A 24,000-nucleotide genomic window follows, 5' to 3' on the forward strand; every position below is an offset into this window, starting at 1 on the left:
TTTATAAGCCCAGTCGCCCGGTGCGGAGCTGAGCCTGCCGCTCGCTGCTGCTGCTTCAGAGCCGCCGCTGCTGCCGCAACGGGGGGGGGGGGGCTCCGCTCCGCGCCACCCATACCTAGCGTATAAGGCAACCCCCTTTTCCAGGGTTAAAAGGTCACCTTATACGCCGGAATCTATGGTAAATACTGCACTCTTCTTGTTAAGACCAACCTTACAGAATCTGGTGTCCTCCAGATGTTTTGAACTACAATTCCCATCAGATCCATTCAGGATGGTCAATGGCCAGGGATTATGGGATAATTTTTGTTTCTTCTTTTACTCACCCTTGTGTGTTGTGGGAGTTCACATTTCAGGGCGACGAGGCTCGCCCGCTGCTAGGGGGCACAGAGAGGAATGATTACAGGTACTTTGATTCCGCCTACTTCAGCAAAGGCTAGTTATTCCTTCCTCCTGCTCAGAATGATGTAGGACACAGACTGATTCCTCTGAGCTTGCCATTAATCATCTTTCTCCCGAAGGATTGCTTCCAGCAAAACTGTGAGAAGTGGGAAGCGCCTGTCCCACTTCAGGACAAAGAGCATCCAGGAGCCTTAGCTAAAATCTGCAGTGACATTGGAAAACTTTCTGCAGTCAGGACTTCTCACTCTGCTACAAGCAATCTTTCTCTTATGGGCAGGGGGAGGCGAGAGACAGAGAGATAGACAGACAAGCTTGTTTTATAGGTAAAGTGGAAAGATATCAATCTCTGATCCAGAAAAAAATAGTTCTGGGTTACTACCACTGAACATCCCTAAGCATTAGTCTCTCCTTAACCTCCCATTTTAATGATTCTCACACCCAAAGGAAGTAACGAAGGCCCAGGAGGGGCCACTTACTTAATTGCACACCTCTCTGCTGTCTCTGTCTGCCCTCCACCCCTGCTGAGCAAAACAAGAGTCCCCAGATGACAAGAGGGTGACATCGGAGCATGCCCCTCTTCACTGCCAGTATTACATAGACATTCAAACCAGGTTTATCCAACCCATCTTATATAAGTTCCCTTATGTGTTCAGAACAACACAACATCTCCCTGTTACTACAGGACGAAAGCCCAAAAGTCACATATTCAGTCATCAGATTTTGCGTTGCCATGATAGATATTCGTTGAAGGATGGTCTATGCGACAATTCAGTCCTAAATTGAAGGCTCATATTGTTAGATCTGCACTTCTGAAGCCCTACCCACATAGCTGTTTTAACTGGTCTTTTAAAATTTTCTTATCAGTTTTGATCCATCCTTTATTTACGCTTAATTAAGTATTCTATGTATATGCTTTAAGCTATGTTTGGTTCTTGCTCCCATTTATTTAATAATTATTCGCTTAGATTCATATTGTTATGCTATTTATTTAGATGCTTTGCTTATGCTGGTCTGTGACTGTAATAAAGTAAATTCATTCGTTCAATCAAGAGGGTGATGGAAGGGTGGTAAGTGTTAGAGGCATGCTTCTTAGTGACAGTAAGAGAAAAAGGTTTGCTCTGAAAGGGAGCAGCACCACCTGGTTAGGGGCAAATGCAGATTCAGGGATTCCCCAGGTCCCTAACTATTGGCCAGGCTGACGGAGGCAGATGGAAACTGGACTCCAGCAACATCTCCAGGGCACATGGGCTACCTTGGTGGCACAGGAATGGGGTCAAGTACGGTAGGCTAAGGAATTTGGCATGTGGGCGGGGGCCGCATTGGTGCTGGAAGGAAATGGACATGAAGCAGAAATGAAGGTTAAAAACGGCCAAGTTGGATTTGTAAAAAAAACTATCACAGTATAAGCCACCACAACAGAAAAAGAGCAATAAGAAAAACAACCAGCAGAATTTAAAACCAACCAGCCAACCTGCCAACCAACCTACCTATAAAGCAACATCAAAGCAATTTGCAGAGGATTCCAAAGGCTGGGGAAATTAGAAGGTCTCCATTTAGACATACATAGAATGCATTATAGTAGTCTAATCCGAGGCAGGGCTGCAACTGGCACAGAAGGCTAAGGTGGAAGAAGGCACTCCATGCCACACAGGCAGCCTGTGCCTCCACTGAATGCAAACTTGCAACCTCATTCAACACAGTCACCACCACTAACCTGGTAGATGAACTACCCATCCAAGAGGACTGCCGTATTGTTTGGACTGAGCTTCAGTATTGGCTCTCAACCAATCCATTTTTACCTCCCATCAAGCTTAACAGGCCTGGAGGGAACTGCAAAATATTAAGAAGTAGTACACCCTTTCAGTTGGGTGGACCTAACTAGCTACAATAACATGATCAAACTAGGCTGAATTGAGGCAGACCAATAAACTATATTAATCTGGGGAAGAAGGAACTAAAGAAAATAGAGTCCGCCATGTGTCTGATTTACAGCATCTTTCCCTTACATTTGGCAGTAAAATAATAAATCCAGTGTGCGCTTGTGTTCCTTTAAGAAAACATGCTGAAGAAAGCGATAACTCCCCTGAAGCCTTTTTTAAATCTAAAATTAATTCCTCTCCTCCTCGGCCTCTTGGATTGAACTTGTTTAGATATTTAGCAAGTGCCTTTCAAGTGCTCAAAGCAGTGAACAAGATATAAAAGAAAGCTATCAATACAGAACTGTAAAATTATAGAACTACATGAGCAACAGAAAACCAAACAAAGGCCATTGTTCAGCCCGGACACTGAGATCCAGCTCTGAGGGCCTTCTGGCTGTTCCCTCAATGCAAGAAGTGAAACTACAGGGAACCAGGCAAAGGGTCTTCTCAGTAGTCGCATCTGCCCTGTGGAACACCCTCCCATCAAGGAAATAAACAGCTATCTGACTTTTAGAAGGCAGCCCTGTATTGGGAAGTTGTTAGTGTTTGCTGTCTTAAAAAGGTAAAGGTAAAGGAACCCTGACAGTTAAGTCCAGTCGCGAACGACTCTGGGGTTGCGGTGCTCATCTTGCTTAAAAGATTGAGGGAGCTGGCGTTTATCCGCTTCCGTAGACAGTTTTTCCAGGTCATGTGGCCAGCATGACTCTGGTGAAACCAGAGCAGCGCACAGAAACCGCTTCTGGCACAACAGAACACCATGACAGAAACCAGAACGCCATTTTCCTTCCTGCTGCAGTGGTACCTATTTATCTACTTGCACTTTGACTTGTTTTTGAACTGCTAGGTTGGCAAGAGCTGGGACCGAGCAATGGGAGCTCACCCCGTCGCGGGGATTCGAACCGCTGACCTTCCGATCGGCAAGTCCTAGGCTCAGTGGTTTAGACCACAGCGCCACCCGCATCCCTGTTTGCTGTCTTACTGTGTTTTAATTTGCTGGAAGCCGCCCAGAGTGGCTGGGGCAACCCAGTAAGATGGGCAGAATGATGATGATGATGATAGATGCAGCCCCTTCTAAACCCAAGCAAGAATTATTATTTTTTCATTTTAACAGGCAGAAGACTTCGAAATTCAGCAGCCACTGCCATATAGGTCCCTTACTTTTTGCAAGGGAAGGAGAGTAAACAATGACATCTAACCAGAACACCTTGGCACCTGCAATTTGAAGAGCCCAAGATTCATTCAACTCATAACTTGACCACAGGTGCACAAAACTTCAGGCCTGTGAACTGGATGTGTGTTGAAGCATTCACAAGACCTCTGGTGAACTAAGCCTAGGTTGACCAAAGGACAGTGGGAGTGTGATTAGAGCCACAGGTTTTAGTGATCAGTAGGGATAAACAAGAACTCTCTGATGAGACTACTCATTTTTAATTAATTAAATCACATCTCAAATGCCTGTTACTTGCACTCCCATTGCTCAAGTCACTCTTTTCATCATTTGAGAGTATCAACCACCTATTTGGAAACCAAGGCAATAAGGCTCAAACTTCAGGTTCTCCAGATTACTTCCCACCTTACAGTTTTAGTGGGTTCTCAAACATTTAGTCTGAGAACTACAGTTAACCCCAAGAACTGGTGGTGTGTGGTTTTTCAGTGCAAGTGTCCCCCAGATAAAGCCACGCCTCTGCTTCATGAGGTACAGGGTTCACTTTGTGTACTCTAGTGTGTGCCTGCTAAAGTAACACTTTCAAAAGGAAAAAAAAAATTCCCCTGAATGCTGGTGCCCAGTTTGCTCTGCTTTGAGCCTCTGGGACCTCACATTCCACTACTCAGCTACAGTCCACCCGCCAAAGAGAGAAACTAGGTAAGTGAAGCAGGTGTGTGGAGACTCCTAGCAGCAGTGATGTCAAAGTCTGGCTGACACTCGCCACATAAGAGAAACAGACACACACAGGAGAAATATGCTTATCCAAATAAAAGTGTTTAGACTGAGACAACAGGTGCTTCAAACCAGAGCAGTACAAAGAAATGATGCCAGATTTATTCCCATGCTCTGCAGCTGCTCATAGATGTAAAGCAAGAGCATTGTCATTCCGCACATGCACACCCAAACATACCACCCGCACAGAGAGGGAGAAAGAACAACTCTAAAAGGTTCTTTTACAAACTATATAAAACTCACTGATGGCTGGGAAGGTGCAGAGTCCATGTGCCCTTAGGTGAAAGGGCACAGACAGTGACAACACAGAAAGGGGAGAACTGTGAAAAGAAGGAAAACCAAGAAGGAAGAGGCAAAGAGGGAGAAGGAGGAGAAGGAGAAAAAGAAAGCCCTTGCAGGGCCAAAAACACGGTAAGAGTAATTTACAAATTGCTTGCTGAGTTGAGAGATGATCCATTCATATGTTTTTGATATACAGCTCCTACAATGAAAGTCAACGGAGGTTCAACTATCAGGAGCAAGTGGGTTTTCTGCCCTTATCTTTTGTTTGCACTCCAGAGGGGTGTTGCACAGGCAATGCTGGGAAACGCAGATCCCTCCCTGACAATGGAAAGGGGAGGGACCTGGTACAAAAGCTACCATGAGGATGTGCCTGAAAAGGAACCGATGCAGCTAATATTCTCTTCTGCACGGTCTCTTCGCCACATGCCCTGGTCAGCACTTTATACAGATGAGAATGTTTCGTTGACCTCCTGAACAAGTGATTGGCATTCTCCATCTCCGCCTAGGAGGGACAGGAGCAGAATCAACACTTCTGTGTGAGTACAAAAATATACTGACATTACGATATACATATTTTACTTCTAGGGACACTGAAAGGTCTGCATGTTTCAGCAGCATGTAAAACGGGAGCTTTGTGGATCCTTTCATTTCTCAGTGAAGTGGGGTTTTGGTTTGTTTTTTAAAGGGAGGAGGGTGGGGAGAGCCAAGATGGGATACAACCCAGACATTTTTACATACAGGCTTCTTGTCTGCACATCTTCTAAGCTTTGTGGCCAAACTGATCGGAGCTGATGTCCTCAGGAGTCTTGTGGTTTCCCTCTTTAATATATAAAGCATGCTTTGCTTTAAGTCAAGATTGTGGCTCAAGCTTGTGAAGTTGGGCTGGCAGTTATTATGATTCAGCAAAGTGTAGCCCTTTCTGTGATGCAACTGCAGAGGTAACTGCACACAGTCCAGCCGAAATGCAAACACCGTAGTCTTTATTTGGAAAGAACTTTGGAATGCCAGAACCATTTGGGTAACAAAAGTTCTGGAATGCTCATCTGTATCTGGCTGCTTACAGAGTGCAAGAAGAATTTTGACGACACCATCTCACTCCCTTCTGTGCTCATCAGTAGAAATGCATTCAGTGAAAACTGGGGGAAGAGTGGGAGATGTACTTTTTAAAGCTTCTGGGCCGAGGTCTTTTAACTACCAGTAGTTTTTCTAAGACTGAACATAGTTCTATTTATGAAAGGAGCAGGTTGCAGATGGCCAGTTGTATGCATGGACTTATTCAGGTTCCCTGAAACAATCGTATTTCTGTGATTTTAGTTTTCTAGAACTTAGAAGCTTGCTTTTTTACTTTCCGCAACATAGCAACAAGATGGTTCAGCTAAAAAAACAGTTTCGCTGCTTTACCAAGGGTTAGGAAGAAGAGAGTTGTTTCCTTATAATCAGGGTAGGACACAGCTGAGCCCACAGGCCAGTTTCCCCAAACCACCCTATTGAGGTCACTGGTCTCTCTGCTGCCCCTCAGCAGGTCCCTGGGCTGCTCACGTGTGACTGGCAGGGGCGTCGGGGCTCGCTCAGCTGGGGCAGGGGAGCCCTCCCACTGCCCGGCTGAGTCTTGCAAAAGAGCCCCAGGTCCCTGCTGATCATGTGGGGCTTCCTCAGCTGGGGGCAGGAGACCCACAAGGCACTGGGGTGAAAGCGCCTCAGCTGCCGTGGTGAGAGCTGAGTCAGTTTCACCCCATGCTCACCGACTGATGTTTGGTTGGTGATACATTGCAATGTTGAAAACCCAACATAGCCCAATCCTAAGTCAAATAGAAAGAAACAATTTCTCAGGAGGTACAGAAAAATTAATCTAAATGGGAGGATAAAGACATCAAGTTGGAGATCCAGCAGATATTTATTAATACTCCTTTATTTATACTCCTGGAAAGTGTGTATAAAATTTCATGTGACAAGAGAAAAGAAAATCATTTCGAAATGCGAGCCATTTCAAAAGAGAAAAAAATACCCTCTCAAATGTGGTCTCTACCTTTTCCACACACAAAACTGATGAAATGTCAAATTGTAGCTCCTGATTAATTATTTTACAGACTTAGCTTCCTTCTGGAAATGCAGTATACAGACCTCAGGAGGTTGGGGACTCTCCTTCCTTGGAGGTTTTTAAGCAGAGGTTGGGTGGCCACCTGTCCTGGATGCTTGAGCTGAGATTCCTGCATTGCCGGGGGGTGGACTAGATGAGCCTTGGGGGTCCCTTCCAACTCTACGATTCCATGATTCTATGACTAAGGGCTAAGTAAACATGAAAGCAAGGATGGATCCTTGTGTTTCCACCATGTGTTGGTGGAAAGGCATCTGTGTTTGGAGAAGCGGAGAGGTGACAATCTGGCTAACAAGACATCTGGGCCTGCAACTCGCTTCAGGGAGAAAATTTTAAATTGCATTTTCAGCCACCCCAAATTCCTTCTATCGTCACACAAGAGATGCAGTTGATATGCAGTGAAGACAGAAGGACTTGGTGTGCTGCAGCATATGAAGTGGCTTTAGATAAGACCACTTCCCATGGCGCTCAGGCTCCACAGAGTCATTCCCTCCCAGTCCTGCAGTGCTTGGTCATATTGGGCAGGAAGAACAACCACAGTCACAGTCACTGCTTTGAGATTTCCAGCTCACACTTGTCAAGGAAGATACAAAATGAAATCCCAAGGGACCCTGGAAGCTCTCTTCCATCAGGTCAGACTACACTATTATTGTCTTCTCTGACTAGCAGTAGCTCTTTGCAGAGCTGGACAAAAATCTGCCCCATCATCAACTACCTGGTCCTTTTGAAACTGGGAGATACAGGGATCGAACCTAGAATTGTGTGCAAAGCACATGATGCACCACTGAGCTACAATCCCTGCTTGACAAACCATCCTGGGATAAATATTGGGAGGGAATGTGTGTAAATTCCTGATTTTTAAATATAAACAACCCCCCCCCACTTGGAGACAATGACAGTCTTAAGACCTTTCAAGGCATCCAAGATTGATCCTTAAGAGGCTGAACTTTGCCAAGCATGACACATCAAGACCCGTTTAAATTCAGATCTGAAATTTGCACTTAGGATAGCAAATTCACACCATTCTGAGAGTGCCAAAGAAGTGGAAACTCCATTCCTTTTATCTCTTTTCCATGACTCTGCCACAAAAGTCACACGGCATGCATTTGGAGGTCACATGGCTTACCACACATGGCAGAACACGGCTTTGCTCCTGCTGGCTCACACTGGGAGGAAACAATGATTCCTAGGCTTAGCATTACAGTACATCCAACCCCGGGGTTTCACGCCCAACAAACCAAGATTGGTAGCCAAAGCCCCCCCCCCCCCCGAAGCTGCAGTCTGTAACCGAAGAAGAAACAAACAAACCTTGTCCCTGGGTTCAGATACAACACAATGCCAGAGACTGTAGTTTGCTTCCCCCGCATACTGGGGGGCGGGGGGCTCAACAACTTTGCTGAAGCCTCCCCCAAAGTAGATCAACAACTTTTGATCTTCCTCCCCCAGAAAAGCTCAACAACTTTGGTCTATCCAATGGGTAGATCACTGCCAGTGTTTTTATAGTGGGAGTAGATCACAGTCTCTGGGAAGTTGGACATCCCTGCTTTAAGCAATTAACAATGATTTAGTGTGATTTGCAAACTTGGCTAGCACAGTCCAAAAGGTGCTTCAGATACCAGAAGAGTGAACCAGAATTCCAGAAAATGACCCAAGATTATTATTATTTTAAATGAAGCCCACTATTACTGGCCCCAGTAGACCCAACTCCATTAAGACGCATAGATTACCATACCTTTGCACCATAGTGGTGACCTTGGCTTCAGGCATCTCACCTAATGCTGCAGAAAGATTCCATTAGTCATAGGATACATCCACCATCTATTGAACTAAAGTGGAACACTTTTGAAGCCCATTGTGCCGCTGCGAAGTTGTGCTGCCCTTTTCATTTAATAGATGAGTAGATTTCCAGAGATAAACAAAGCTCCATTCACATCTGGAAGCACAGCAGAAAATGTCATTAGGAAAGCAGACATTGTGCATCTTTTCAATGAAAAGTGCCCCTGAAAGTTAGGGGAGTACAGCAAGTATTTCAGTCTTATTTAGTCTCCCTAAAACCTGGATAGAAAACTTGAAGTCAAGTTCCAGCACAGCCACGTGTATTTTTCACCCTGGAGAAAATAATGTTTTACAGAGGTTCTTGACCAATTCTGTCCCCAAATACTGGTATTTCAATATTTAATTTTAAAAGAATTTCCAGATAAAGCTCTCACAGTTGGAAGATTTAGACTAAGAGAGAAGGGAGGGGTAGGTTTTAAAAGTGGGAAAGTAGGAGCCATTATAGTAACTGTTCTCATCCATTCCAGAAGCCTTGCCTCCTCCACAAGAAAGTGCCCTCTCCATGCTGTCCACAGAGACCTAACCCTCACATCCCAACCAACCCTAACATCTCTTCAAGCATTGCTCCCCAGCTCTTAAGTTCTCTGCTCCTGGATAAGCTGTCGGAGAGCAGAGCATCCAAACCCTTCAACAGCCACCTTCAGGCACAGACCCACTACTAGGCAGCTGTCAGTGAGAGACATTTCTTGCCAGAAGGGAGAAAAGCATTTCACAGGGATACCCCTGAAGTGGCAAAAGGGTGCTTAGATGTCTTTCATTACAGAGCCCATGTTATAGATACCATTCATATCCGAACAGAACTAGGAAAAATACATCCCAGGATTAATCTAGAAGGTATAGGAGGAAATAGAGCTGGAAAACCATTTTTTAAAAATAAAATTAAAAGCTCAGATTAAAGCTTGCGTTGTCATATAGTTCAGACATTTCGGTGCTGTCTTATCATTGCATTTCAATTTAGGTGGGGAGGGGTTATCTAAACAATAAAAGGTTGAAAGTAAATGGGAAGAAAACCAACAAATTTCATCAGATGTGACCACACACTCAACCACCTGATGCCATCCATTAGAAACTACACTAGGATAATTAGATACAACACACACGGGGGGGGGGGGGCTGGGAAACCAGTAAAGAGAGGTGCCTTGGAACCAAACCAAAAGTAGGAGTGATAACCCCAACAGTTGAACATTAGTTGTAAGGGTGGATGTTATCTCCAACCTTTTCATTCCAATAACAGATGAAAAGGACTCATTCTGAGAACATGTTCTCTTGCTGGTTTGACTTCTTTTGTGTCGTTTTAATGCACTGGCCATATTTTATCTAGCCAGTTTTTCAAATGGGGTGGGGGGTGGGAATCGCCTCAGTCTTTCAGTATTGAGCAATGTAAATCCTGGCTGTCGCGAGAAGAGTTGCAATTGCTTCTAGGCGCAGCCGCAGCAGCAGCAGAGCTCCAATGGCCCTGACTTCTCCTGCTCCTGCCACCTCCACTGCCTCACGCTCGGCTCTGGGCTTGGCCTCCTCGGGAGCTCTTTGGACTCCCAAAAAAATACTGGGGGCCCCAAAAGGGCTCAACCCCAAGGAGATGGTGCCCCTGTACCATTGACAGATTGTCTTGGAAGAAATAGGTTTTCAGACTCATCAAAGATCTAGGAATGTTATTAGACATCCAAGCTCATTCCCCTTGCTGGATATTAGAACTTTGTTTTATCAAGTCTGTCTCCCATTTCGTCTTATATGTGGGCTGTGTATAAGTAAATTTAACTTCAGAAAGAATTGTGTAAACATTAGTTATTAATTTTGTTGGGTTTGTTTTCGGTCAGATTCAAATGCTGCTCATCTACAGTCTTCCATATTTGTTTATTAGTTGTTCTGCCACATGTCTGAGCTAGAAAATCTTTGACTAAGAATTTATACATAGCAATTTCTACATGGCAAGCAGTGTTTGAAATCAGACAGGCATATTTTGCACCTGGCTATCGGCCACCTGCAACCAAGTGAAGACGTCTGGGCGCTAGGATGACGCCTGCCATCTGGAGGTGCATGCCTGCGGATCACTGGATCTTGAATGTTTCCACATACCAATACCACATCCTGTAGGAATAGGCCTATATATCTATATCTTCTTTAAGTTCTCAAGGTTCTTAACCTAGCTCAAAGTTGTCATCTGAACTAGCCAGATGTTTAACTGATAATCAATCACAAACAGCCCATCATTTGAAAAATAAGACTTTAGAGCTACAAAAATGGCAACTAGACCTTCTGTTTTGGTGACTGCAAGACTCATTTAAGGTGTGCTCTATATATGACTTTCTAACAGTGTTAGGCATGCTCCGCCGATGCATACAGGGATCGGAATAAGAACTCCTGAGCAAAACAAGGATTGCCTGTATTTATAAATTTGAGGACAACTGTCATTGAATGTCCAGTAACTGAATTTACTTTGGCTCATTTCAGACAGCAAGCATCAGTTTTCCAATACAGTATATCAACGACCTAAAACAAACTGTGAGGTTTTGTGTTTCTACCTTAACAGCATTTGTTTCCATTTTTAAGCAGGCCACTGTTCTCTGACAATCAAATTCAGGGAACTATGGTTTCTCTAAATGGTAACTGAGAATAAGACAGGTGCTGAACCTATAGTTTGATGCTGGCATGTTCTCTCACCACCCATTGTTCCCAGGGTTCAGATGACACAGGGATTGTGCCTTGCAGAGAGATCTGAATTGTCAATAAACTGGTTGAGTATAAGCCCTGCACAGTCTGACAATCAGCTGGAATTGGCTGCACTAGAATGTTCCCAGTGAAGCCAAGGGGGCTGGACAAAGTGATAACCTCTGAGCGCTTCCTCCAGCACTTTGGACATAAACTGCTTCCCCTTGAAAGGAGAAAAAAAGTTTCATTTTTCAATCAAGCAGTTTGTAGTCAAAGCACTTCCTTCAGCACTTTGAATGCAAGCTGCTTTTCGTAGAAAGAAAAAGATAACCTGCACACAGGAGTACAAATCTAGATCTGAATTACCACAGATAGGGGATCTGAACACAAAATTTGAAAACTGCACAAAGGCCTGTCCAAAGGCAATAATTAATACTCCTATTTTATAGGCCTGGAAGACTGAAGCTGAAAGATAAATGATTATCACAACACCAGCCCAGAGCAGATAACATCCTTTTTTCACTCAAACCTGTTGACTATTGGGAGCAAGAAAACTTTACCAATATGCAGCAAGTCACCCAGAGATCTGCAGTTAGATCCCAACTTGCTCTTCTATATTACAAGCAGACAAAAGGTGTTAAAGCACACACATGTGAAAAATGAAAGCATTCTTACTGTGACATTTGAAGTTCCTCATGTGCAACTTGGAACTGTAAGCTGGTATACTCTACCAAAAGACTGCCTGGCATACAAAAGCACTACAGGATTCAAGTCACACACAGCCTATAAATTACCCATGTTTGCCTTCACAGAGTCACACACATATAAACTACTTTTAAAGACCAGTGACATGATGCTACTCTGGAAAAAATTCCAAAGCTGTATACAGTGTAATTTTTGAGTTATGACCAGGCTTAAGCATTCTCCCCACTGGCTCAACGGGGATGTCAAATCCAATAATAGGAAGCAAAAGCTTTGCATTAAAAACCACTCTCCTCAAAATGAAATTTGATGGAACCTAGAGATAGCATCTGCCATTAATACTATGGGCATACTTCCAGAAAGGATGCTTTTAATATGTATGAATTTGTAGCTCGAAATGTATATTTTAAATACCACCTGCATAATAACACAAGGTCACCCTATTAATATGAAGTGCAGCAATCTTCTCCCAGATGCAAGGTGCTCTGCCCTTTAGTTCCTGATGACAAATATTCCTGATGTTTTAAGACTGTGCATTTCCAAAAAGCTACAGTTACTTCATCCTGGAGTCCCATATGGTACAGCATTTGCTAGCCTGGACCAAGTAATCAATCAAATGTGGTATTCATCTTTTGCCTTGTGCTTTGGACAATCTTAGTTGCTTAAACTGGAGATGCAATCCTCCTCTGCTGGCCTTAGGGTTTAGCTTACGCCCTGAAAAAGGAGGTCTTGCTGCCCTTGTCATGCAGTATAGCGAGGGTGGACTGGCACATTGCATGCCTGCGTCATGAGGGTGGACTGGCACATTGCATGCCTGCGTCATGAGGGTGGACTGGCACATTGCATGCCTGCGTCATGAGGGTGGACTGGCACATTGCATGCCTGCGTCATGAGGGTGGACTGGCACATTGCATGCCTGCGTCATGAGGGTGGACTGGCACATTGCATGCCTGCGTCATGAGGGTGGACTGGCACATTGCATGCCTGCGTCATGAGGGTGGACTGGCACATTGCATGCCTGCGTCAGTGCTAATGGCTTTCAGTCAGAAGGGGGAGAGGGAGAAAGATGACAAAACAGAGACACAGGACTCAGCTATACAGCTGCAAATAAAACGTTTTAAGTGTGCTGTAAAGTGTAATATACAAACGTGACACTAGATGGCAGTGGTGAACTATGGCAAATTCAATATGTTTTTCAAAACATTTTTTTAAAAAAGCATTTTCACAGCGTTTTTTATGTGTGTGTAGATTCCACCACAGTTTGCTTTCAGAGTGGCAACTGGAAAGGATGGAATGATAAAGCCTAGCTCCTCCTGCTTCTCCGTCTGATCTTTGAGATAGCCATCACTAGCTCCCCGCAGGTTTCCAGTAGAAACCCAGACCACACAGGATCCTTCCTTCCCAGGCCCTCCATCAGCAATTCCTGTTTTTAAAATCGAATTTATTCATTTTTCACAAAGAAAACAACACTAACATAAACCATAAAGTACTTTATCAATTGACTACCCGTCCTCCCCTTCCATTGTTTCCATATTTACCCTTAAATGCTGCATATTCCGCCTATACTATTTAATACATTCAATTTAACCTATTTATCTTAATTCACACAGTTGCTCATATTTCATTCAAATGCTTGCATTTTCATCTCACTATAGTAGTTTTTGTAATAATCAATAAAAAGTTTCCAGTCCTCAATGAATTTTTCATCATTTTGATCTGTAATCTTTGCTGTTAATCTTGCCAGTTCCACCTACTGCATCATCATTTTCATTTTTTTTTTAAATTTTTTATTAAGAGTTTTGTTAATACAATAAAAGAGAAAGAAAACAGAATAGACAAAGAACAAACAAAAAGAAACAAACACAAAATTTAACATCTTGTAATAACCATCTTTTCTTCATTTTTGGACTTCCTCACATCTCCCGCTCCTGCATTCCACATTAATAAAACTTTAGCCAGCAATTTATCACCTTATTTCCATTCTTATTATACACATTTTCAATATTTTGTCCCTAACTTTGAATATTTTGTCTAGATCTTAAATACCTAATTTTAACATAATATTTATTCAAAATTTATTATTCCCATACAATTCACTCATTCTCATAATCTTTTCAACTAGCTTTATGATGCCCTGTTGTTTTCGAATCTCTCATCCTTCTTAACACTCATATAGTTTACAGTGTTTTTGTAAATAGTCCTTGAATTTCTTCCAATCCTCCTCCACTGCTTCCTCTCCCAGGTCTCGGATTCTGCCAGTCATTTCTGCTAGCTCCATGTAGTCCATCAGTTGCATCTGCCATTCTTCCAGCGTGGGCAAATCTTGAGTTTTCCAATATTTGGCGACAAGTATCCTTGCTGCTGTCGTTGCATACATAAAAAATGTTCGGTCATTCTTTAACACCCTCTGGCCAACAATGCCCAAAAGGAAGGCCTCTGGTTTCTTAGGGAAGGTATACTTAAATACCTTTTTCAGCTCGTTATATATCATTTCCCAGAAGGCCTTAACCCTGGGGCAAGTCCACCAGAGGTGAAATAACGTTCCTTCAGTTTCCTTGCATTTCCAACACTTATTATCTGGCAGGTGATATATTTTTGCAAGCTTGACTGGGGTCATGTACCACCTATATATCATTTTCATAATGTTTTCTTTCAAGGCATTACATGCCGTGAACTTCATACCGGTGGTCCATAACCTTTCCCAGTCAGCAAACATAATATTATACCCAATATCCTGTGCCCATTTTATCATAGCTGATTTAACCGTTTCATCCTGTGTATTCCACCTCAGCAACCAGTTATACATTCTTGAAAGTAGCTTAGTCTTAGGTTCTAACAATTCTGTTTCCAGTTTCGATTTTTCCACCTGGAATCCTAGCTTTTTATCCAATTTAAAAGCCTCTTTAATCTGAGCATAATGTAACCAATCTCGCACTTTATCTTTTAGTTTCTCCAAACTCTGCAATCTCCAATTGTCTCCATCTCTTTCTAAAATTTCCCAATATTTAGGCCATTCGACCTCCATATTGGGTCTTTTCACAGCCTTAGCTTCCATAGGTGATAACCACCTTGGGGTTTTGTTTTCTAATAAGTCTTTATATTTTGTCCAGACATTAAACACTGCTTTCCTTACAATATGGTTCTTGAAATTCTTGTGAATCTTAACCTTGTCATACCACAGATATGCATGCCATCCAAAAGCATTGTTTAATCCTTCCAAATCTAAAACGTCAGTGTTTTCAAGAAGCAGCCAATCTTTCAGCCAGCAAAAAGCTGCTGATTCATAGTACAACCTTAAGTCTGGCAGGGCAAACCCCCCTCTTTCTTTAACATCAGTTAATATTTTAAACTTAATTCTGGGCTTTTTGCCCTGCCAGACAAATTTAGAGATATCTCTTTGCCACCTCCCGAAACACTCCACTTTATCCACAATCTGTAAAGTCTGAAATAGAAACAGCATCCTTGGCAATACATTCATTTTTATAGCAGCAATTCGGCCCAACAAGGAAAGTTTCAGTCTTGACCAACTTTCTAAATCTCTCTTAATTTCTGACCAGCACTTTTCATAATTGTCCTTAAATAGGCTCAGATCTTTTGCTGTTATGTTCACCCCTAGATATTTTACTTTTTTAACCACGTTTAACTCTGTCTCTTTCTGAAACCTTTCTGACTCTGAAGCTGTCAAGTTTTTTTTCCAATACCTTAGTTTTTTGTTTGTTTAATTTAAAACCCGCCACCCGACCAAAGTCTTGAATCAATTGTAGTGCCCTTTTCGTACTAGGTTCTGGCTCCTGTAGGGTCAAAACTAGGTCATCTGCGAAAGCCTTAAGTTTGTACTGTTTCGCTCCGACCTGAATTCCTTCCACCAACCGGTCCCCTCTAATCATATTCAAGAGCACCTCCAGGACCGAAATGAATAACAGTGGGGAAATAGGGCAACCTTGTCGTGTTCCTTTTTCAATTTTAAACTCTTCTGTCACCACATTGTTAACTATCAATTTAGCCTTTTGTTCTGAATAGATTGCATCTATCCCATTTTCAAATCCCCGTCCCACTCCCATCCCTTCCAGGTTTTTCTTCATAAACTTCCAAGAAATATTGTCAAAGGCCTTCTCCGCATCTATAAATATTAACACTGCTCTTGTATTAATATTTGTTTGCAGAAGTTCCGAAATGTCAATAATATTCCTTGTGTTAGCAAACAAATGTCTTCCTGGGAGAAAGCCTGCCTGATCTTTGTGAATCACTTCGCTTAAAACTTTTTTAAGTCTGTTTGCTAAAATGTCTGCAAAAATTTTGTAATCCACATTTAGAAGGGAAATGGGGCGGTAGTTCCTAAGTTGTGTCTTTTCCAATTCTGATTTAGGTATCAATGTGATGAAGGCTTCTTTCCACGTTTCCGGTGCTTTCTTCCCCTCCATAATCTCATTGCAAACCTCCATTAGTGGATGTATCAAGTAATCTTTCAGTGTCTTATAATATTTGGAGGTAAACCCGTCTGGCCCTGGGGATTTGCCCAATTGCATATTCTGAATGGCAACTTCAATCTCTTGTCGTGTTATTTTGCAATTCAAAAGCCATTCTTCCTTTGTTGGAACCTCTCCTTCTTTCAATATATGGCCATACAGTACTCATAACTGCTGTCGTTAGATACCTAAATAAGTTAACCAACTCTTTTGGTACATCATTATCTGTAATGTCTAAAATAAACGCTTTGGGTTTCTTGGGAATCATCAATTTAAACATAGTTTTAATCCCATTATATATCATTTCCCAACAGTCCTTAGCTTTTTTGCAACTCCACCACATATGAAAAAATGTTCCTTCTGTCATTTTGCTGTTCCAACACATACCTGACTTAGTTTTATACATTTTGGCTAGCTTATTTGGTGTTAAATCGTTTCTGAAATAGTTCATTAACCTGGCAATACTGAAGCCAATTTTGTATCCATTCCTTAACATCCTCTAAGCTTCAAAGAGGAATTCACATAAATCAATACATCTCTATAGGTTTCCCATTTCATTTCCATATTTCTTTTCATTTGTGAACTTGCTTCAGTAGGGGATAACCACAAAGGTGTTCTTTCAAGCAAATTCTTATATCTCATCTATACACCATACAAACCTTTCCTTACAACATGATTCAGAAACCATTTGTGGACTTTTGTTTTATCATACTATAAATATGCGAGACATCCAAATCTTCTGCCATATCCTTTATCCTTCCAGATCAAATAGTCTAGCATATGGCAATGAATTCCATTATTTTAATCAACACAAAGGATGCTTCAAAATATAGTCTTAAATTTGGCAGTGTGAATGCACCTCTTTCTTTAATATCTGCTAATATTTTATACTTAATTCTGGGCTTCTTCCCTTGCCAGATAAACCTTGAGAGATACTTTTGCTATTGTTTGAAGCATCCTGTATTGCTTATTATCGGAATTGTCTGAAACGGAAACAACATTTTAGGCAAAACTTTCATATCAATTGCAGATTCAGGTAGGTAGCCGTGTTGGTCTGATGTAATTGAAATATATTAAAAAATTGTCCAGTAGCACCTTAGAGACCAATTAAGTTTGTTCTGGGTATCAGCTTTCGTGTGCATGCACACTTCTTCAGATATTAATTGCAGAGAGTCTTCCTAGCAGTGAGAGTTTCATTCTTCCCCATCTTTCAAAATCTTTTTTTACTTTAACATTATCAAATGCAGAGAGACCAATTCCACCTGCCTCCTCATCGCCAGGGAAAGTCAACATGTGCAATTTTAATGTGTACTGGAACATACGCTTTTTCAGAGCATGTGTTCCTGCACTACTTTCTGACTAAAAGATAACCTGAGATAAAAAGTTACACAGTTAATACCACTAGACATAGGCAGCAACAGCAGTTAAAAACGAAAATCAAAAATCAATCAACAAAACAGCAGTCAGTTAAAGCTACCTAACATGTGTCCTAAATGCCAGCAGACATAAATGTGTTCAGAGACAGCTTTCCAGTCTTAGGGCAACACCACCAAAAAGATCCTTTGTCTAGATATCAGCAATCTTATCTCTGAAGGGGAAGGAAACACTTCTGAAGCAGTAAAGAACAAGAAGGTTCAAAGCTGCCCAGAGTGGCTGGGGCAACCCAGTCAGATGGGCGGAATACAAATAATAAAATTATTATTATTATTATTATTATTATTATTATTATTATTATTATTATTGGCAAGGTACACAGTTGCAATGGGATGGAGTAATGCTGGACAGAAATCATGTGCACAGTATACTCAAATGATACCCAGGTCCCTACTATTGTCTAAGCCAGAAATTCAATTCTGTTTGCATTTAAAGGCAAACATACATAATTCACTCATTTTGAAACAGTACACAAACTGAAATAGTCATCCTTCAAGATTCACACGCCTCCAAATTTTACAATGCAATTTCCCAGCCAAGTCGTGTGCACAAAAATGCATATACAGTACTATGTTAAAATAAATGCATACAATAGTGGAAACAACATACAAAAACACATTATAGGAGGGGGAACTGGGGCTTCACTCCCTCTGAAGGAGCATGTCCATAGCCTGGAGGTATTCCTGGATCCACTATGGTCACTTGAGGCTTACTTTGGAAACTTCAGCTGGTGCAGCATTGGGAACTGATCCTGGCCCAACTGCACTTGCCGCCAAGTAGTTTCTGGACCCAATTCAAAGTGCTGGCTTACCTATAAATCCTTGAATACCTCAAGGACTGCCTCTCCCCATATGAACTGACTCAGACCCTGCAATCATCTTCCGAATGCCTTCCTCCATGAGAGGTCCAGAGGGCGGCAACACAGAACAAGCCTTTTCTGTGGTGGCTCCCCATTTGTAGAATGCTCTCCCCAGGGAGGCTTGCCGGGAACCTTCATTGCGTATCTTTAGGTGTCAGGTGAAAACGTTCCTCTTCAACCAAGCCTTTGACTGAGTAAACAATCTATAGCCTTTTAAATGTGTTTGGGGGAAAATGTATTGGTTTTTTGTTATTATGTTATGTATTTTGTGTTTTCATTTTGTGTTTTTATCTTGTAAACTCTCCTGTGATCTTTAGATTAAGGGAGGTACATGAATTTAATAAATAATAATAATGTTTTGCCCGAAAAAATGTGTACTAGGCAGAATTGAAAACAAAATGTATGTATAAAGAGAAATTTCCTTTAGAATGCTGGAACTTAGCAAGTATATACAATAATACAATTTTGTCTACCTAATGATCTAGACTCATTAAGAGTATTTTCACAGCTAAAATACACATCTAAGACTTAAAACGTTCTCTTCTGCTAAAAAGAGTTTCACTACCAAATTTCCTTGAATTGTGTTTTGAAAGTCCAGTGCTTTACTGTTTTTCAGTACAGGACTAAATATTAAGAGAGAACAATTGATTTGTAGCGATGCCTGAGCATATGGAATAAATAGGCTTTGATAATTGGGGCATGATGAAGTTTCACAACTTAAGTTGTGAAAACCTGATCTTGCTGCAATTAGCAAAGCCTAACTGGAGTTAATAGACTCATTAGTTATTTGGGTAATGTATGAAGAGAAGCAATGAAGCCAGAGGGAATAATAGTTTTTGAAAGCACAGAAATTAAACGGCTCTGTGCAAACTTAATCAATATTCTGAAGCAAGGACAGAGTCACTACTCACACAAGAGGTAAAAATATATCAGAAGCGTTTTAAGAATCTTCTCCTGATTGTTTCAGGGGTCAGCAAACTTTTTCAGCAGGGGGCTGGTCCACTGTCCCTCAGACCTTGTGGTGGGCTGGACCATATTTTGGGGAAAAAATGAATGAATTCCTATGCCCCACAAATAAGCCAGAGATGCATTTTAAATAAAAGGACATATTCTGCTCACGGGCTGGATTGAGAAGGTGATTGGGCCGGATCCGGCCCCCGGGCCTTAGGTTGCCTACCCATGGTTTAGACCAGTGTTTCCCAACTTTGGGCCTCCAGCTGTTTTTGGACTACAACTCCCATCATCCCTAGCTAGCAAGACCAGTGGTCAGGGATGATGGGAATTGTAGTTCAAAAACAGCTGGAGGCCCAAGGTTGGGAAACACTGGTTTAGACCAGTCTCCCACAACCTGGTGCCCCCCCCAACCCTAATCCTCCATCATCCCCCACCAGAATTGCTGCAAAACCTGAGAGGGTCTTATTGTTGGCAAGTTCCTCAGGGGGCCATAGAAAGTCATGAAGTTTTCAGGGGCAGGGAGCTTATTAGTAAAAGCAGTGGCAGCAGCCTATTCCCCCACCCCCTCTGATTTTAAGGCAGTTTCCCCTACCACTTCAGTCATCACTGAGCTGCAGCAATTGGCAGACAGGTTGGTTGCCACATTCCCTCATTCTTCTCTAAATTAAAAACTCCCAATGTGTCCACTTTGCCAGTTGTGGTAGTTGTGTGTCGACTGAAGCCTGGGGAAATTCTTTTAAGCAAGTGGCATGCTGGGGCAAGAGAAAATGTTGCCCCTGCTTCATTTTTACTGGTAATTGTACCGTGCATGAAAATGAACTAATTTCTTCACACACTGAGATAGGGAAATAATTTATTCCTCTTAAAGCTCTAACCCCCACCCTCCCATCATCCCTGACCACTGGACCTGTTAGCTAGGGATCATGGGGGTTGTAGGCCAGAACATCTGGAGGGCCACAGGTTGGGGATGTCTGGGTTAAACTTTTGGCTCAATAATAGAAAAATAAACCTAGCAACTCTTCAACAAAATTAGCATATAATAATTCTTTCCTAAAAGGGCAAAGTAGATAAGCAAAATTTCTAACTGGTTCAAATATATTTTGGGTGGTTTTTATGGAAATACACAGTGAACAGCAACTCCTGGAGAAACTGCCATAAAATTATGGAAAACACGCCCCCCCCCCCATCAAGATGTGCTCCACCATGATGGAGTGGATGTTGCGCTCAGCCCACCGGAAAAGGAGGGAGACTTAACTGAAGAACTTTCACTCTTGTGATTGTACTTAGGGATGCCTGGACACTGAGGTCCAGCGCCGAGGGCCTTCTGGCGGTTCCCTCACTGCAAGAAGCCAAGTTACAGGGAACCAGGCAGAGGGCCTTCTCGGTGGTGGCGCCTGCCCTGTGGAATGCCCTCCCACCAGATGTCAAAGAGAACAACAACTACCAGACTTTTAGAAGACATCTAAAGGCAGCCCTGTTTAGGAAAGCTTTTAATGTTTAATAGCTTATTGTATTTTAGTGTTTTGTTGGAAGCCGCTCAGAGTGGCTGGGGAGGCCCAGCCAGTTGGGTGGGGTATAATTATTATTATTATTACTGGGAGCTCCACCACCTTCGCAAGACATCTGTCCTTTCTCCACTGCTGGTGGGTCTGAAAGCCCAACTTGACAACTCCCTCTCATTATGGGAGAAGTTCACCTATAAAATTCCCTTAGCTAAAAGCTTTCCGAAATAACAAGCTAAAAAAACCAAAAATGTAACAGGAAGCGACCAACCTCCACGAGGCAAGGATTGGGGCAACTCAGAATGCTCCTATCCAGAAGGCTCCTGATTTTACAGCCAACTGCCACACAAAATTAGGGGCATAAGAACCTCCTTGGGTCATTCAGGGTGCACAGGACAGAAAGATGAATATATGGCATAAGACACATTTTTCAGGAGTGGGACCTAATCTTTCTAGGGCCTTGAGGGGTGGGGGAATACATCAAAAGCATCCTTTTGAATGGGGCCCAGAAACAAAAAGGTAACCAATGAAGATCTCATAAGTCTGGCAATTCTATAGTACATATTGTCTGCGCTACTCAAAAATCTGGCCACAGCATCTGGGACCAACTGATGTTTCCATAAAGTCCTGAAAGGCTACCACACATAAATAAATTACTGAACCGCACTCCAATTTATTAGGTTTGTATCCCACTTTTTGATTGGAGTTGCTAGCATAGCTTACAAGAACCAAACACAAATTCCATTAAAAATCTTACAAGTCAAAAATAGAGAACCAAAGCAATGTGGTAATATTTGGAGTGGGGGGGGGGGAGAGAGCAGAGAGACAAACAGAAAGCATTTTCTCCAATATCGTAATCCCGTTCTGGAGGTGAGTTCTTGATCGTGGAGAGAATGTGCATGAGGAGCATGGGCCCATCTTGAGTAGATCACTCGTCTTCCAGCCACTGGCACAGATTTTTTTAAAAAACAGAATTAGATGAATGTGTGGAGGATAGCCACATCCATGGAAACCAGCCATAACAGCTAAAACAGAATCTCCATGTTCAGTGGCAGTACACCTCCAGCAATTAATTTTGGGGATAAACATCAGGAGATAGCTCTCACAATCATGCTTTTGCTTGCATGTTTCCCAGAAAGACACTGCTGGTCACTGCTGGAAACAGAATGCTAACTAGATGGACTCTTGCTCAGATCCAGCAAGAATTTTTGTTTTGTTTTTGCCATTTGCCATTCTTTAATTCTCCCCATTGCAAACACAAGATTGCCTAGCTGAGCCTGCATGATTTGCATTCAGTTCTCAGTTGAATTACACAATAATCTGATTAACTGCTCCCATTTTTAGCCTATTATTAGTACGCTTTGATCTTCTATCTGAAGAAACTGTACCAAAGTGTTATATTCTATGTGTCTCATTACCTTGGAGATTGGAATCATGATCATAGTTACTAGGGAATGATCCCAGAGGAAGGCAGGATGCTTGAGGAAGGGGCTATCAATGCATAAACAAGCCACATGCCACAGAGTTTTGCTTCTACAAGCTAAGAAAACTGGGACCGTAGGAGAGAATATTCCCAAGGCACGCCTGCACAGAGGCTTCCACCACACAAGCAAAGAAGGCAGCAGATCCAAACTGTGCCCTGTGTGGGGCTAACCCTGATGATTCCCAAGTCTGACTACAGAGGGCAAGGAAGACATTAGCAGGCTGAACAACAACACTATGTGGTCTTTGAGAGGAACAGAGACAGTAATTAATGCATTCAATGACTGACTGGAGTGGGCCAGCACACTCTTAAGCACAGTTCAAACAAAATCTGAACAGGCTTGCACAAGTCTTGGGCTCATGTTCTTCATGCTTCTCCCTTCCGCAGCCAAGAGGCAATGGAAGCTTTTAAACAAATGGACTCAAATCCCCATGCTGCCTGAACTCACAGAACCATTATCTGATTGTAATTAAAACCCAGTTATTAAGAATAAACCAGGAACAAACTATGGTTTCAAATTCTGGTTTGTTCTCACTAGAGTTTAAACCAAGACAGATGTCATTACTTGCCATAACTTGGGTTTGCTTAAAGCTTTAAACAAACCACAGTTTCCTGAGTTAAGGCATGTCACCCCCCCTCACACACACACATCTTGAGAAACTTATAAATCTGTATGGAATCAGGAGATAAGCTATGGTCCGTCTTCCCATAAGTCTCATGCATCAAACAATTACGGGTACCTACCCACTCCATCATTCAACCCACCCCATAGTGGCCTTATTACTTCAAGTGTTCATAGGAAGCCACCTGAAAATTGGAACTATAAATGCCTTTTTAGCTCATCTCACCACCGCCACAGACACTTATACCTAAAAACCCCAAACACATAAAAACCCAAAATTAATACTAGCAGAGTTTTTCTAATAGACATTTAGTACAATGAAAGTACAAGAATGTGAGGTGCACATCCTAGGCCTGTTAACAATTTCCTTGAATATGTCACAATCCATCCAGTTTTTACAGTACTTATAGAACAAGACTTTTAAAATCCAAATATGCTGTGTGGAAACATTTCAACGTAGCCTTTAATGAAAACACTGCTGCCGTTTACTTGACAGAAACCAATCAGTCAAACTACAGTCAAGCTGTTATAAGCAGAATGCCTGCAACATGTCAGCTGACAGTGAGTTGTCTTTGGACCCCAGAAGAACAAGCTGTGGTGTATAATTAAAGGTTTTTGAGGCACGGTCTACTCCTGACAAATGCTCTCCACACACCCAGAAAAGCTAATAGCCAAATGATATATTTCAGCCAGGGAATCAAATGCTTAAACTCTATTAAGTAAGCCAGCACAGATGGGCATTGTCACAGGGGTCTAGGTAGAACTCTAAATGGATATGAGCGTACACATCTGTCCAACAGCATCTGGCTACTGTTAGAGAGAATCTCTGTTTTAAAACAAGAAAGTTGAGTGCCACTTG

The 24,000-nt window shown here is 42.2% G+C and overlaps 2 protein-coding genes across 7 annotated transcripts in view; one reads left to right on the plus strand and one right to left on the minus strand.

Moving 5' to 3' along the window:
* The window catches only part of TMEM266 (transmembrane protein 266), a 98,178-nt gene that overhangs the window by 59,700 nt on the left and 14,478 nt on the right, over window positions 1-24,000 (minus strand). For 4 of the 5 annotated variants that reach the window (XM_081876323.1, XM_081876321.1, XM_081876319.1 and 1 more), the window contains exon 2: window positions 8,367-8,567. In XM_081876323.1, the coding sequence (XP_081732449.1) occupies window positions 8,367-8,401 (35 nt within the window). In that variant the 5' untranslated portion in view covers window positions 8,402-8,567. The remainder of the gene's footprint in view (window positions 1-8,366; window positions 8,568-24,000) is intronic. The other variant, XM_081876320.1, reaches the window with a different exon arrangement.
* Window positions 3,069-24,000, plus strand: part of NRG4 (neuregulin 4) — an 86,386-nt gene continuing 65,454 nt past the window's right edge. Inside the window, exons 1-2 of one of the 2 annotated variants that reach the window (XM_081876505.1) lie at window positions 3,078-4,668; window positions 4,976-5,075. The gene's annotated coding sequence lies outside the window, so the exon portion shown is untranslated. Of the gene's footprint in view, window positions 4,669-4,975; window positions 5,076-24,000 lie in introns of both variants that reach the window. The other variant, XM_081876508.1, reaches the window with a different exon arrangement.

Source organism: Podarcis erhardii (genome assembly GCF_964252035.2).
Source record: "Podarcis erhardii genome assembly, chromosome: 9".
Lineage (NCBI taxonomy): Eukaryota > Metazoa > Chordata > Lepidosauria > Squamata > Lacertidae > Podarcis > Podarcis erhardii.